This window comes from Eschrichtius robustus, chromosome 16 (genome assembly GCF_028021215.1).
Source record: "Eschrichtius robustus isolate mEscRob2 chromosome 16, mEscRob2.pri, whole genome shotgun sequence".
NCBI lineage: Eukaryota > Metazoa > Chordata > Mammalia > Artiodactyla > Eschrichtiidae > Eschrichtius > Eschrichtius robustus.
The window spans coordinates 73493798-73508531 of record NC_090839.1 but is presented as its reverse complement, the minus strand read 5'-3'; the positions used below and the strand labels follow the sequence as shown (position 1 = coordinate 73508531).

General features: G+C 44.5%; 1 protein-coding gene across 7 annotated transcripts in view; it reads right to left on the bottom strand.

Annotated features, from left to right (window-relative positions):
- Positions 1 to 1131: 1131 nt before the first annotated feature.
- The window catches only part of TNRC6A (trinucleotide repeat containing adaptor 6A), a 97445-nt gene continuing 83842 nt past the window's right edge, over positions 1132 to 14734 (bottom strand). For 6 of the 7 annotated variants that reach the window (XM_068524662.1, XM_068524659.1, XM_068524656.1 and 3 more), the window contains 7 exons: positions 11385 to 11543; positions 10597 to 10737; positions 9066 to 9173; positions 7620 to 7841; positions 5420 to 5490; positions 4497 to 4636; positions 1132 to 3980 (listed from right to left, as the gene is read on the bottom strand). In XM_068524662.1, coding sequence (XP_068380763.1) covers positions 3605 to 3980; positions 4497 to 4636; positions 5420 to 5490; positions 7620 to 7841; positions 9066 to 9173; positions 10597 to 10737; positions 11385 to 11543 — 1217 coding nt within the window. In that variant the 3' untranslated portion in view covers positions 1132 to 3604. Of the gene's footprint in view, positions 3981 to 4496; positions 4637 to 4667; positions 4962 to 5419; positions 5491 to 7619; positions 7842 to 9065; positions 9174 to 10596; positions 10738 to 11384; positions 11544 to 14734 lie in introns of those variants that run through there. The other variant, XM_068524661.1, reaches the window with a different exon arrangement.

Here is a 14734-nt window from a genome sequence, read left to right as displayed (position 1 = left end):
ATTTGAGCCACACTGTACTAGGTAGGACTTTGTGTTTCCTGTTCTAGAGCCAGGCTGGGGTGCTCTGAAAATGAGAAAACACGTACAAACACTAGGTATGTAGAGAAGCCTTTAACATACTGTTACTGTTATCCCCTCCCCCCAGGACGCTGCAAACACCTACTCAGAGGCAGGGCCAAAGCCCTGGTCTCTGTAAGGGGCTCTGAAGTTTCATCTGGGTGGTTTCTGGCTCTCGTCCAGGGACCCCGCCGCTCACATCTGAAATCAAAGGATCGACTGGAAAAGATCTCCTAAGTTTTGAAGAGGGAAAATCAGTCAAGTCCCAATGCATGCAAATTACCTCTCAGCCAAATATTAAACCAGCTTGCTCAGTGCAACCTCGTTGCCGTTCCCGTCTTGATTCAGCTGCCTCCTCCTTCGCCTCAGTCGTTATCTTAACACTATTTAGACCCTACCTGTCAAGGACTTCACCTCCACCTGGTTCATCCACCCTCACAGTTTGACAGCACGGCACTACCACAATTTTTGGTCCTCAAACGTCAACCGCCAACAGCTGTTATCCCTTCAATATCTACTCAGCGACTACTGTGTGTGTGACCACGTGGATTACAAAGACTAGCAAGAGATCATTCACTGGCTGCAGCTCATTCGTCAACAGCAATGACCAGAAAGGGGATCATGGTTTTGAAGCACGCACCAACGGGAGGAGGTACCTAAATATGATGGAGGAAAAAAACCACCCCGCGTAAGCTGAACCCAGTGATTACTGTCTTTGAGGGGAAGGCAGGGTTGGGCAGGCCTACAGGGGAAGGAGAGTGGAGCCAGAGCAGCAAGGCACAGCAGCTCAGGATGTCCAGAGCTAACACACGTCCAGGGGCACAGCAGCTGTGTGGCCCTCGCGAGCTGTATTTGGAGATGCGTGACTGGACGTGTTAAAATGTTTAGATCAACTCGTACAGGCTGTTAATGACTTGAGGTCACAGAGCCAGGGGAATGTCATGGTCAAACTAATGGCCTGGACTAAGGGCTGAGGGACGGGCAGTTGGGAGAGATTAAGAAAGATTTAGGAGTAACACAGTCGCTTAGGGACCAGAACTGTTGTATGTAAGGACTAGGCAAACACCAAACCACTTTTAATTTTTTAAATCAAACACTTTATTTTCACATAACAAGCGCAAAAAACTCCCAAGCACTTTAACAATACAATTAACGCAGTTATGAAGTCAATTATACACTACTCAAAGCCCCAAAAGGTCAATCAGCTTAACGTTCCGAACGTTTCCAGACGTGGTTTTTCAAAGCGACCTTTGGTTTTTGGAAAAACCAGTATGGAAGTCAATATACATTGAATGCATTGAACAACATTTGCTTATATTAAGGTGTCCAACAACATTAGCTTACACCTGGCAAGTTGGAGCATGATTTGAAGTCATACACTGAAATACGTACACAGGTTCTGCCCCGGAGCTCCTGCAGTGAGGAGCGAGGAGGGCCGTGAAGGGGGAGGAAAAAGGCCAGTCCAGGCTGTGGCATTTCTCATTGTGTAACAGAGGTATGAGAGTTTAACACTAGAACACTGTCAAGTCATTAAGCTTCATGTTCCAAATGGTCTCTTGCTGAGGCTTGAGATGGGCACAAATGGTGGGGAAGATGAAGTCACAGAAGAGTTTTGAGCAACAAGATCCCAAAGATGCTCAAAGAGGGCAGGAAGGAGCAAGCGACAGTTTCCCATTGTCCTCACATTATTTCAGGGTGAAATTGTGTATAAGTTCGGATAAAATGTTCAAATATTTGCTTAGATTTTTACCGGTTGCTCTATGAGAACCCTCATACATAGCAACTTTGAAACTTTCATTATAAAAAAGAGCGTACAAATAAATTCACAAAAAAGAGACAATTAATGTTGAGCAGCCAAAAAGTCATGGTTTATTATATCTGGAGAAATTTCATAATTCAAACACAACCAAACTGTACATTTTACAATCACATTCTATTTGTAAACAGTTAAAAGCCACTGACTTCTTTTGCATCTTAGGACACAAACAGTTAGAATCAAGGCAATGAAATGATGGCAAATTCTGTACTGTTAAAATTTTTACCCTTGTTTAGTCTCTCTTCTTTGACTAAGCAAGCATTATAATACCATTTGTGGGCAAAAAAAGGGGAAAGGAGAGAAAGAAATTTTAAAAATGGTGTAACTCGTTACTTCGCAACAACATTTAAAATTTTCTTTATACAACGAACAATCCTGTAAGCCCAATACCTTGGTTACAGTATGCATAGTTACTGATTTCGGTTTTAAGGTACAACAGTTAAACATTAACACAGTCACAAGAGAGCAGAAACATATAGAGCCACTTGATGGGATTACAAAAAATTATTACCTACTGATAATTAGCAAACCATCATCACTCACTAATAAAAAGACAGCATCTGAAAGCAGAATCTCAAACTCCAGCTTTAAGCGTTTTTTTGTTTTTTGTTTTTTTTTTCTTTTTGGCAGAGAAAATTCTTTAACAGAGCAATATGTAGTATCAGTGCTAAAAGTTGGGGTTTTTCGTTTTTTCCTATAAGAAACTACAAGGAGGTTTTTTTTTTTTGTTGTTTTTTTTTTTTTTTAAACTGGGGAACTGGTTTTCCTGAGAACCATGCTCTTTGATTTAGGACAGGAATAGAAAAACAAAAGAACATGGCCAAATGCTGCTCCTTTTTCCCAGAGATAGAAAGCATCTTTTAAATCATCCTCCATTTTTTTTTTTTTTTTGTCTTTTAATTTTTTTTTAAATGATGGAAGAGTAAACATTTTTTTCTCAAAAAACAAACAAAAAAATCTGTAAACAAGAAGGTTCAACGTGGGAACCTTCAAAACAAAATGGAAAGCCTATTCAAAGTGCAGGGCCCGTCCTGGGTGGCAGGTGGGCTGCAAGTCACAGCTGTGGCCACAGTTTTTCAAACTGCAGAGCGAAATTCTTTAGTTTTATAACATGAAAAAAACTGGTGCAATACTTTCATTTATAGTCCTAAGTCAGTATCATAACTTGATCTTTTAAACTCCACGATACCACAATAAGGTAGGCAAACATCAAGGCATAGTAGAGAGCGCACACCTTTTAAGAACATCCTTGAGTAAACATTTACACTGGAACAGCTGCCCCCCCATATTGCCGATTAGACGGAGAGCACATCATTCAGTGCAAAGTTAAAAGCTCATACATTATCAGCCCAAAAAATGGTTTTGCAAAAAGAAAAAAAGAAAAGAAGAGAAAAAGAATGAATGTGGCGGGGGGGGGGGGGGGGCGGGGTAGAAAAGGGAAAAAAAAGAACCCAAAGGCTAAACATGATGAATATACACAAGTGAGCTCATTCTATACGGTGTAGCATGTATGGCGCTATTTGGGAGTGTAAATAGATAGATACCTTTTCACATTATAATATTGGCCTGCATGATTCAAGTATTCAAACTGATATGTTTCAGGGAAAACAAAGTGAAAATGTGCAGAGAATAGCTGTTCCCACAGGTGGCCCTGGCTGCAGGCGGCGAGCCCAACTTAGTGCTCCTTTCTTTCGCGTCTTGAGGTCGCAGTTCTGAGTCGAGTCTACACTGTTACATGGACTCTCCACCCCCACCCAGGTGGTCAACAGAAAGAAAAGCGTTAATGGGGGATGGGCTGCTAATTCCCCGGGGGTCGCTGCTGCTTGGAGGACCCCACAAGCTTGTGGAATAATGTGGGGTCCCCCAGAGGGAAGTGCCATGAAGGTCTCCACAGTTAGTTCCCGACAGCCCAGCACCATTCCAGTGATTGAGATCGGTCCGGCTGGAGAATGAGTGGGAACAGTCGAGGGAGCCCAGCCGGCTCTGGCTGGACCCGAGAGACTGCCAGCTGGGAGAAGGGGTCAGAGACTGACTTTGTGCAAAGAAACGACTGATCTCCTCTTCACTGGCAAACTCAGCAAGAATAGTAGTGTTCCCCAGTACACACCTGGAGGAGAGAGACACAAGCGGGCTAGCTGAGGGGTCTGAGTCAAAGTGAGGGTGACACTGTCTCTGCTACAAAAGCAATGGAGGGCGAGAGGGAGAGGGCGGCGCACACAAGGACCCAGCGTGCCCTCCCTTCCAGCCAGCGTGTGCCCCGGAGGCTGCACACGGCGGGGGCACAGCGCCCTGGGCTCTCCGGGCCCAGCCGTGCCACCCGGTGCTGTTGTGGCATCAAGATCATGTCCTCTTGTCTCCTACCAGGCAATTTAAGGGATTTTCTAGGGCCATTTGGATCTGGTGTGACGCACGCCCTTCTGAGCACTGCCCTCGGAGCCCAAGACACAGCGAGGCTGCAGCTTTTAGGAAGCGCTCACCGCGGGACCCCGAGTGCTGGCCCAGAGGTGGCACACAGAGTCACCAGCTGCGTTTTCATACACACAAGGGAGCCCTAACGAGAGAATTCCAAACTTGCAATCCCAAGGGCATTTTCCAGGTGCCATGCGCAGAATGGCCAACTTACATGTGCAGAGACTTTTGTGCCTTCACTACCTCTTCTTTTGAACTGTAACGGACCAAAGCATTTCCATGTGGGAGGTTCAGGTGGAATGTTATCAGTGGGCCATGCTGCATGCACAGAGTACGCAGAGTCGAGCCATCGATCTGGAAACAGAGCGTGGCAACTGCCAATTAGATGCACCGCCATGAAGACTGTCCAGGTAGCTTGTCCCAGGCTGGGACTCTGGTCCTTTCTCTCTTGCCCAAGGCTCTGCACTCCTGGTGCCACTCTTCACTGGGACTCACTGCTGTGACAGGGTACAGTGCCCCCCTCCCCACCTCCACTGGTCCCAGAGCCATACCTCCGTGGCCTCTAGACTCCCGGGCATTCCCCAGATCCCCAACTCCTTAGTTAGTCACTGCCCCTGCTGTGGCTTCATGTCTTCTCTCTTCCCTGCCCTGAGGACAGGATGCAGCAAGGCACTGCTCCCTGGGGAGGAGGGGGGTGGGCTCTTAACACCCAGCCTCCAGAGGAGGGGGCAGTCCAGGGACTAAGAAAACGTTCTCATCTAAAAGGGCAGACAAGTTTTCTCAAAGTGCAGTACAAGGACCACCTGCATCAAATTCATCTGAATGCCCTTATAGAAATGCAGATCCCTGACCCTAGCCCAGATATACTAAATGAGAGTCTGTGGGGTGAGGTCTAGGACTCTGTATTTTTGGTCAGCTCCCGCGCATTTTAGCGTAAAAACCACTGGATCAGACCACCAGCCTGCCTGAGGCACCTAAAGACCATTCTCTGCTATTTCCTCTGCCCGGCCTTGACATCTACTCAGCGCCACTTGGAAGGCCTGGGCAGTCCTCATCTCAGACTTAAACCAGAATGGAAACCTTTGCTTCCATGCTGCCTGGCGTATCCACATAAGCCAGGACACCTGATGTTCTTACCTGAGGTGTAAGGTTTTTCAGAACAAGCCAATTTGTTATTCTCCCTGAGCTGCTCTCACCCCAGCTGGAACCTAAACAAGGAAGAAAAAGGACAAGTCAGTTTTCCAAGACTGTGGCCTGAATGACTGTTCAGGACAAACATACTCCAGTCAAACTGCAGACATTCAGGAGGATCATCTGGGCGCGTGGCGTCCTTCTCTTCCTTCTTACTTACCTGTGCGTCTACATGGGTTATTTTCTCTGTGGGCCCACGATGCCAGCTCACTCCAGCTCTGACCAGGTGTTAATTTCTGGGGCACGGGGCTCTGCCTCTGGGGGGGTGGGGGCTCAGCGGGCTGCCAGCTCATCACATGGTGGGCTAGTGAACCAAAGGCCAGATGCCTTTGGGGTCTTCCCATTTGTAAAGCTAAAACTATCGCAGAATGGTAGCCTTTGGGGAATAGCCTCAGCTCACGATGATCTCAGGTTATCAAGTGATGACTCTGCATGCACGTCCCACAGGGTGTGAAGTTCGAGGGGATTTAAGAGCTGGCAGTCGTCCAGACATTGCTCGTTTTAGTCTGGGCTACCACAGGGGCTCCACATCTGGCTCTCCTGCCCAGCCCTACAGCATCGTCTCTCTCTCCCAGCAGCAGAGGTTTAAGACATGATCAAGTCACTTCTGTCTACAACTATTTAAAAGTGCCTCAGACCTGATGAAGATGATTATAATTTTTGTGACTTTCTGTTTGAATAAAAAAAAAAAAAAATCCCACAGGACTCAGAGGCAAAAAATATACACATCAATCTTCACTGCAAAGTAAAGGAGCTGTTACAGTGGAGGATTACTGGACTGAATGTCAATATTATGACATAGTATGAGTGTGTTTCGTGTTTGGTAATTGCAATCATTGTTGCTTTTGTTGTGGTCATCCATTTACAATGCTTGGTGTCAGTCTCTTCATCTCTTGTAAAAATAAAATACAGTGTGTGTGTGTGTGTGTGTGTGTGGAAAAAAAAAAAAAAAAAGTGCCTCAGAAACACTCCGGGTGGCTTAGGAAGATGGCTGCGTGACACAGCCCGTGACAAGCTCCAATAATTCCAACAGGAAACGCTTGTGCTTTCCCAGGTCTCTGCGCCTGGCACATGCTGCTCCCTCTGCTGGCCTGGCTGACTCTTACAGGCTTCCTGAGCCCATTCAACTCCACCAACCCTCCTGAGGGGGAGGGTGCCACCAGGCACTTAGCTGGCACCCAAAAGTCGTCTGTGGCCTGAAAGAACCACTTACACATGACACCAATTACACTAACTTGCATTCAGTAGCTTGGAACAGACTCATGTGCTTTTTTCACACAATTAAAACTTTCCCCCAAAGGAAACACTGCAAGTTTTATTTCAGCCAATCACCTGTCCTAAGATCAGAAAATTATTAATGAGGTTTTACTACAATTTTCAGCCTGGAGATGAGAAAGTGTGGTGCATTTGGGGGGCGGGGTAGAATGGATGAACTGGTAGGCGAGCTCTGAGTTGTGTTTGTGGCTGTGTGTGTTGTGTGTGTTGCGGGGGAGGCGGGCGGGGACATGATGCCAGCACAAATCCAGCGCTAGTCATTTACGGAAGGTGTAGAGAGGTAAGGGAACCATCTGTCCCAGTTTTCCTGGGACAGTCTGGTTTAGGCCTGTACAGTTAATTAACAGCACCCCTTTTCACTCTCAAACGTCCCTGTTCAATCAATAAATTTTATGATCATCCTAAGTACAGGCCAAGCTTTCACCCAAACAGACCCCATTCTTCAAGGCCCAGATGGGCTGCTCCCACCTCCCCAGGCCTGTCACATGACACTTCTGCTCCACGTGACACGGTATTATGACAAGCCTGCCACGAGCAGGAAGTTACTATACCTAGTAAGATGAGCCCTTGAGGAACTTCTGAAAGAAAGGACATCCCCATTCCATTAACTTTGTCACTGACAGGTGTGTGTCTTTGGGGACATGTAAGTAAACTGGGCAAAATTTAAAATAAAATTTAAGACTCTCAAAAGCATGGCAATTGCAGAAGATAGCAATGAACTAGGAATCTTATGTTTAGTTAAGTTCTAATCTTACTTTATAGAGGATAATGCAACAGTCTGCTATTTAGGTCTCTGTTAAACTAGACTGTTGGTACTGGTTAGTGTTCAGCAAATAAGCCACATGAAACCACCTTACGCATGTCCTCTCACCTGGGGTGTACCTGGCGTCAGAATTTCCCCATCCTCCACCTACACGAAGGGGAGAATTATCCCACGTAGACAAGGGTGGCTTCTGACCAGTCAGTCCCGGAGGTGGGCGGGACGGAGCAGTGATGTTTTTAGGTGGCAAAGGGACCTTCCACAGCTCATGAGCCAGAGACGTGTTTGTAACTGAACCAGGAGACCATGTCAATTTGGAATCACTATTTCTGGCTACTCAAAGGAAGAAAACAAAGTGGGAAAGAGGGGAGACAAATGCTTTCAGAAAAGAGGAAATTTAAATAATGACAACACCCATTCCCCCACTAAAAGCAAATCAAACAAACCAAAAAACTTAAAAAAAAAACCCAAATCAAACTAAACTGCAGAAGAAAAACAAAAAGCCAAAAGGAAACTGCTCCCTTGCCTCAAAACAGACAGTCTCTTATTAATAGTTTTAAGACCTGTGAGACCCTTAGTCCAGCGCATACAACTACACTGAACACTGCTTTGAGCTGCTCTAAAGCAGCAAGTGGGAACTCCATTACCTTAACAACCATAATGAGTTGCTCAAGACCAACACTTAGGCCGTGAGATTTCAGCATTGTGTTATTATTCATTCATGAAAAAAAGGACTACAAAAGCAGCCCTAACTCAGGGAGTCTTCAGAGCAGACATTCGCCGGGGGCTGCTCTGTGCTGAGCGCTGGGCTGCTGGGCACTTGGCGTACGCCACCTCTAATCCTCACACACATTCTACTGAGGTTCAGAGAGGTTAAGCAACTTGCCCAGGGGTCCAGTGCACAGCCAGGAACACAGAAAACTAAATCAAAATAATACTAAAAAAAGCGAGAGAGCAGAAGGGGATAGAAAATTTTATACCTTCTGTCACCATCAATTATTTTTTCTACCTGCTCATAAGGAGCATGTCTTTAAGTCAGCACGTCTCAAAGTGTGATGGGAAGACTGGTCACAACACAGTTTATTACTGGTCTGTGACAGTACAAATACAGAAATTCAGAGTGAGCGTTTGTAAACTCTAACAGCAATATGACGCTGCTGTAACCCCCGTGTGTACTTTAGCGATTCCAAGTTCAGGTTTACTATATTTTACAAGTTATCAGTCTGCAAAGGATTGGGCATTAAAAAAATAAAAGGTCCTTCACTACAGACTGTTGAGGACTACTGCTTCGAACTGAATTACATTTAATCTGAGACAGCTCTCAGATGAGAGTGGCTATTCAGTGAAACCTGATTATTTTAGTAAATGACTACTGGATACAGTACATTTTAAAAGGGGGCAAACGGTGTTAAAAATATCTTCCCAGGCTCAGAAATATACTCTCCCAGCTCCCTGAAAAGAAGACTGAATCAAAAGAAGAGGTAAACACAACGGCCCTGGCCCCAGGTTCTGCCCCTTCCTCGGCCAGAGCCTTGGCAAACTCAGGACAAGGCCCACCTGAAGTGCTTTGTGCTGTACTGCTGAGGGGAACGTTGTAGTTGGAGGCACGAATGGATGACCAGGCACTAGTTGAAGGCAGCGTGGTGTTCAAGGATGAGGATGACCCTACACGGGGAAAGAGCACAATCAGTCATCCCCAGAGCAGGGGACACGGCATTAGAGAAGAAGCAAAAGCACCCAGTGAACCTGCAACTTAACAGTATGCCGCAGAAAGGAAGCAGCCATGTTCAGGGCCATGGGAACGGCGCCCATGACTGTAGCTTCCTTCCTGCCTTCAAAACAGCATGTGGAGAGCTTGCTCACTGTTTCCACCGTGGCTCAAAAGAGGTATCCCTCCCATTCCGGTCTTCTCATAACTGTCTGTGAGAACGCACCCCAACAGTGGGATCCAGCAAGAGACAACACCAGCCCTGCTTCTCAGTAGTGGGCTCCACTGGAGCTCCCAACCTGTCTCTGAACTCTAATGACTTCTTATTGGGCAGCTCACCAAGGTGCCCTGGCACTGGCACTACCAGCGAGCCAGGCCTTTGTCCTCTCCCATCGTGCCCCATGTTCAGTCTCGAAAACCTAGCCTTTCTTCCTATTTTTTAAAAAACCCCCTTGACCACTACCCTAGTTTAGCTCCAGACCCGACCATTATGTGGATCACTGCAACAGCTCCTGCTGCCAGATTCTTTCATTAACTACCAGGCTGTGAGGTTTTATTGTTGGCTCTGTCCCCACGTTCTCCTGTGAAAGTAGTGGCTTTAACTATTTCTATACATAGTTGTCTGCTAAATTCAGTCATTTTAGAATGATGAGGATTCTTATCTTACCATTGTGATCTGGCAAACACCTGTTAACAAATTATGTATTTAACAGAAAGTGTTGACTGTTTTATATTTTCTTTATTACAAACTGTTTAAAGGGAGAGCTGTGAGGCTGTATGTTACAGAAAGAGAAGATACCGTCATTCATTTCATTCACCTTTCTTCTCCTGCATGCATGGAATACTTGTATATGCCTGGGGTGAAAAAATAACCATGTGGTAGGTAGGAGGAAGATTTTATTTGATAACCCATTAAAAAGTGCATCTGGACTGCAGGGACGCTTAAATTTTTCTTATTTTCACTCTCTGTGAGACAAAGAAAGCCAATTCCTTCTGCAAATGAAAGTTCTTTAACATCCAGAGTGTATAAACAAATAATATAACATCTTCCTTAAGAAACACCCATTTCTTAATAACCACAGTACAGAAACTTGTTATAAAATGGGTAACAACCTTCAGTTGTTAATACAGTTACTGGAAAGCAAATGTTTGTGGGTCCTTTGCGTTTACCATATCAAGTGATAATAAATCCTCATCATTTTAAAAGTGGCTAAAGAGTCACCTACGGGAAATCGAGAATTCTGTTATCACTGTCACGAGCCCCTTGGAGGTCAGGCGCTGTGTTGTGCTGGAGTGACTCTCGCTGCTCAAAGTTTCACATCTACTTTGAGCCACTGGCCTGCATCATTCAGAAATCCTGAGTCGTATCCGCCTACATACCACTGTTCCTGTCCCTGAGGTGGTCGACTTCCCGCACAGTATTAATTGAAAGATTGTTTATGACACTGCCAGGAGTGACATAAGGGTCAGTTTCAGGGTCAATGTTTGGATAACCTTTCCACGGTTCACCAGGGCGAAATTCTGGAAATAAAAATTTAAAATTTGTTCAGGCTTAATCATCATCTGAAAATCCATCAGTCACTACCCAAAAGTTCTATTCCTAAAGTCTGTGCAATTATCAAATATCTTCCAATACTCTCAAATTATTTTCCAATACCCTAACAGGCTGACTCAACACCACAATTAATATAAACTGTTTTTTATGAATAACTTGCAAATTTTTTCTGGGTTTATATATTCTTAAAAGTAACATTTTAAAGTGCTTTATTACAAATCACAAAGCCACAGCAACTTGGATAGGATGAAACAGGTCATAGGTGCATTTCTGGTGATTCCTCAGTAAATGGAAATGCTGTCACCTCTGTCCCCAGACACAGCTAGAGAAGAACAATGAACGAAGGTTTATATCATTCTTCGCACTGGCCTAATCCCTCTGTGGGACTAATCCCACCTTCACAGATTGGAGCATAAAGGCACTGGTAATGGGCCAGGTCACTCATCAGCCCAAGACCTGGGCTCAACTTCCCATTCACATTTCTGTGTTCTTGCTCATCCTTCGCGTAGTTCAGTCCAATCACACAGAATCGGGGCCAAATCATTAGCACATCTAGAGGTATCGACATCTTAATGGGCACAAACTCTCGTAAAAGAAGATGTCGGCATCTTACCTGGTGGCCAATTAACACTGCTAGAGCCGCTGGGCGATTTGGCACGTGGCCAGCCATCCCCTACGGAACCCGGAGGGCTGGCTGGTGAAGCACTGCTGTTCATAAAGTCATAGGGAACAAACGGAGACTCTTCCAGCCTGAAACCACTTGAAATAGCACCTACAAAGAGAAAACGGAAGGGAACTGTGAGCAAAATATAGTATCACATTTATTTCTTGTAGTTTGTCAAATATAGTAAGACAACTTTTCATTAGATCTGTGGGTTCCAAACTCTTCTGTAGATTATGTGAAGATGTGAGGAGGAGAGAAAGCCCTGTGCTTTCTTCCAGGCTTCAATCACTTCTAGTCTCTGATATGAATGAGGTCCTTGCCCACAATGACAGTATATTCTCACAAAAAGCCAAGTAAATGGACAGAGGGCAGAAGGAGAGAATGTGTGTCAAGGAGGGGGCAGGGACCGCATGGAAAGAGTCTGGGGGAAAAGACTCTAGCCAGTGGGTGCGGCCTGCACAAAGACTTGAGGAGAAAAACTGTTCGGCACATTTGAGGAACTGAAAGATCATTTTGCCTGAAAAACAGTAAACGGGAGAGAGAACAACATGAAGGAGTGGGGCCCTGATCTTGAAGGGCAGGGATGACCAAGTACATTTTGTTTAAAATGCTTGGAATTCAAAGGTCCTGAGGTGGGGTGTGCACACTCTAGCTGTCCCAGGCCCTACCACTCCAGACTGGCCTATGCCCTGCCTGTTCCCCAAAGGCATCAGAATTTACAACACCCTCAGACAGGGCTTTGTAGGACTTGGCAAGGAGTTCTTTATACTGAGGGGTTTTAGGAAGGGAAGTAATACAATCCCATTTGTTTTGAGGTCCCATTTGCTGCAGCGTGGAAAATGGAAGGAAGGCTAGCATAGAAGCAGGGAGACCATTAGGAAACACAACAGATGCATAAACTATGTATTTGGGAAGCAGAATGGGTACTATTCACAGATGGACTCGATGTGCAGATTGGAGGAAGGAAGAAATCAAGGACATCTCTTAGGCCCAAATATCCATCAACCGATGAACTTGCATAAACAAAACGTGGTATATATTATCCAATTCAACTATAAAAAGGAGTGAAATACATGTGCATGCTACAACACGGATGAACCTCGAAAACATTACGCTAAGCCAAAAATGCCAGTCATAAAAGACAAGATATTATATGCTTCCACTTTTATGAAATGTCCAGTACAGAGAAATCTGTAGAAAACAAAAATATTAGTTTTTACTTATGACTAGAGAGATGGGAAAATGGAGGTGGGAGGAATGACACCTAAGGGGTTCTTCTAGGGTAAGGAAAATGTTCAAAAGTTGATTGTGTGGGGCTTCCCTGGTGGCACAGTGGTTAAGAATCCGCCTGCCAATGCAGGGGACACGGGTTCGAGCCCTGGTCTGGGAAGATCCAACATGCCGCGGAGCAACTAAGCCCGTGCGCCACAACTACTGAGCCTGCGCTCTAGAGCCTGCGAGCCGCAACTACTGAGGCTGCATGCCGCAACTACTCAAGCCCGCGCGCCTAGAGCCTGTGCTCCGCAACAAGAGAAGCCACCGCAATGAGAAGCCCGCGCACCGCAACAAAGAGTAGCCCCTGCTCACTGCAACTAGAGAAAGCCCTCGCACAGAAACGAAGACCCAACACAGCCATAAATAAATAAATAAGTAAATAAATAAAAATTAAAAAAAACCCCACTTGGAAATAAAGTGGGATATATAAAGTAGTAGTTCCAAGTAATACAGTAAGTAAGCATAATTGCCAAACTTTAAGTGATTAATTCTTACGCAAGAACCAGCAATGATAAAAGCATCTGCCCCCGTTTTTAACAAGAAACAATTATCTACTTATTCAAACTTCGTTTTATTAAAAAGGACAACAGACATGACTTAAGCGGCAGCCACGATCCAATTACATTCTATTAGACACTGCATGGGAGAGCATCAGAAAAATGAAATGTAAAATTTATGTGGTAGGTTTAGTTTAAGCAAACAGAGCTGGATTTACACTGGAGAAATGGTGCTGTCTTAGAGGCAGGGCACTCATGAGATGACAATGATGGCCCTAACAGTAATGCTGAAGGCTGAGACCCACTGGCCACGTATGTGTCTAACCCTATTCTAGTGCTCAGGTGCTTCAGAGTTATTGCCTTCTCAATCCTCAAAACATCACAAGGGGTACTATTATTACTCCCATTTAGCAGATGAGGGACCGAAGTTCAGAAAGGTTAAGTTACTTGCCGGTAGCTAATAAACAGCAGAGCTAATTAGTAGCGGAGGTAGGTGTCAATTCTAGGGTCCACATTTATTTTGACATTTTGCCATTGTCTCAGCTCCCACTCCCTCTCTTAAGGAAAATTCCAAATGTGCTATACCGCCGCCTGGCAAATTAGCTTAGAATTCAGGGCTGCTTGATTTCATGTTCCAATGTTCCTTCAATTACATGACAATTTCACCTTGAATTTCTGATAATCATCAGTCCAATGTCTACAAACCAGCAAACTGACCTTTAAGCCAAGTTTAGTCAAAGTTTCAAGATAAAATCCAATGAAAAGGGAAGGAATGAATGTAACAAAATATCCTTTTAATACTAATCAGAGGAACAATGATCTTGGTGTTACTTAAGTCAGAAAACAAGAGTTTCTCCTGGCTCTTCCCTATTATTTTAAAATCACTAAGTCCTGTCAATCCTGCTGCCTACCTAGCTCTTTTTTCTCCTCCTGTGATTGCAAAGATTTCTGAATTATTTTGTTCTGGGTCCCCCGGTATACAGAATAGAGTCAGATTTGGCTTTATGGTTCAATATGAATTTCTTTTCATTTCTTTATAGATTCTTTAAAAACTCTTTGAAAATATTGATTTATCTTTTCTGAAACTGTGGAAGGCTTACAGTTTTTGTTTAGTGGGTATCTTTATAACTTACACATTTAACCTTCATTTCTTTTTAGAATACTTTGAGATATAATTGACATACAACATATTAGTTTCAAGTGTACAACATAATGATTTGCTACTTGTATATATTGTGAAATGATCATATAGCTTTTAAATAACGACACATGAGATCAGACTACTGTGATCTCTCGTTTGGCCACGCTCTGGATTAGGCAGAAGTTTCCTAACTAATCTCTCTGTCCACTTCAACTCCCCAGTTCTTCGCACTGCCTCTTCAAAAATGCCAATCTGATCATGTCACTTTCCAGCTTAAAACTCTTCAACAGTTCTCCATTACAGAGGAGTAAAATTCAAACTCTTCAATAGTTTGTAAGGCTCTTAAAACTCTAGCCTCTACTCACGCCTTATGGTTTTCCCTCCTT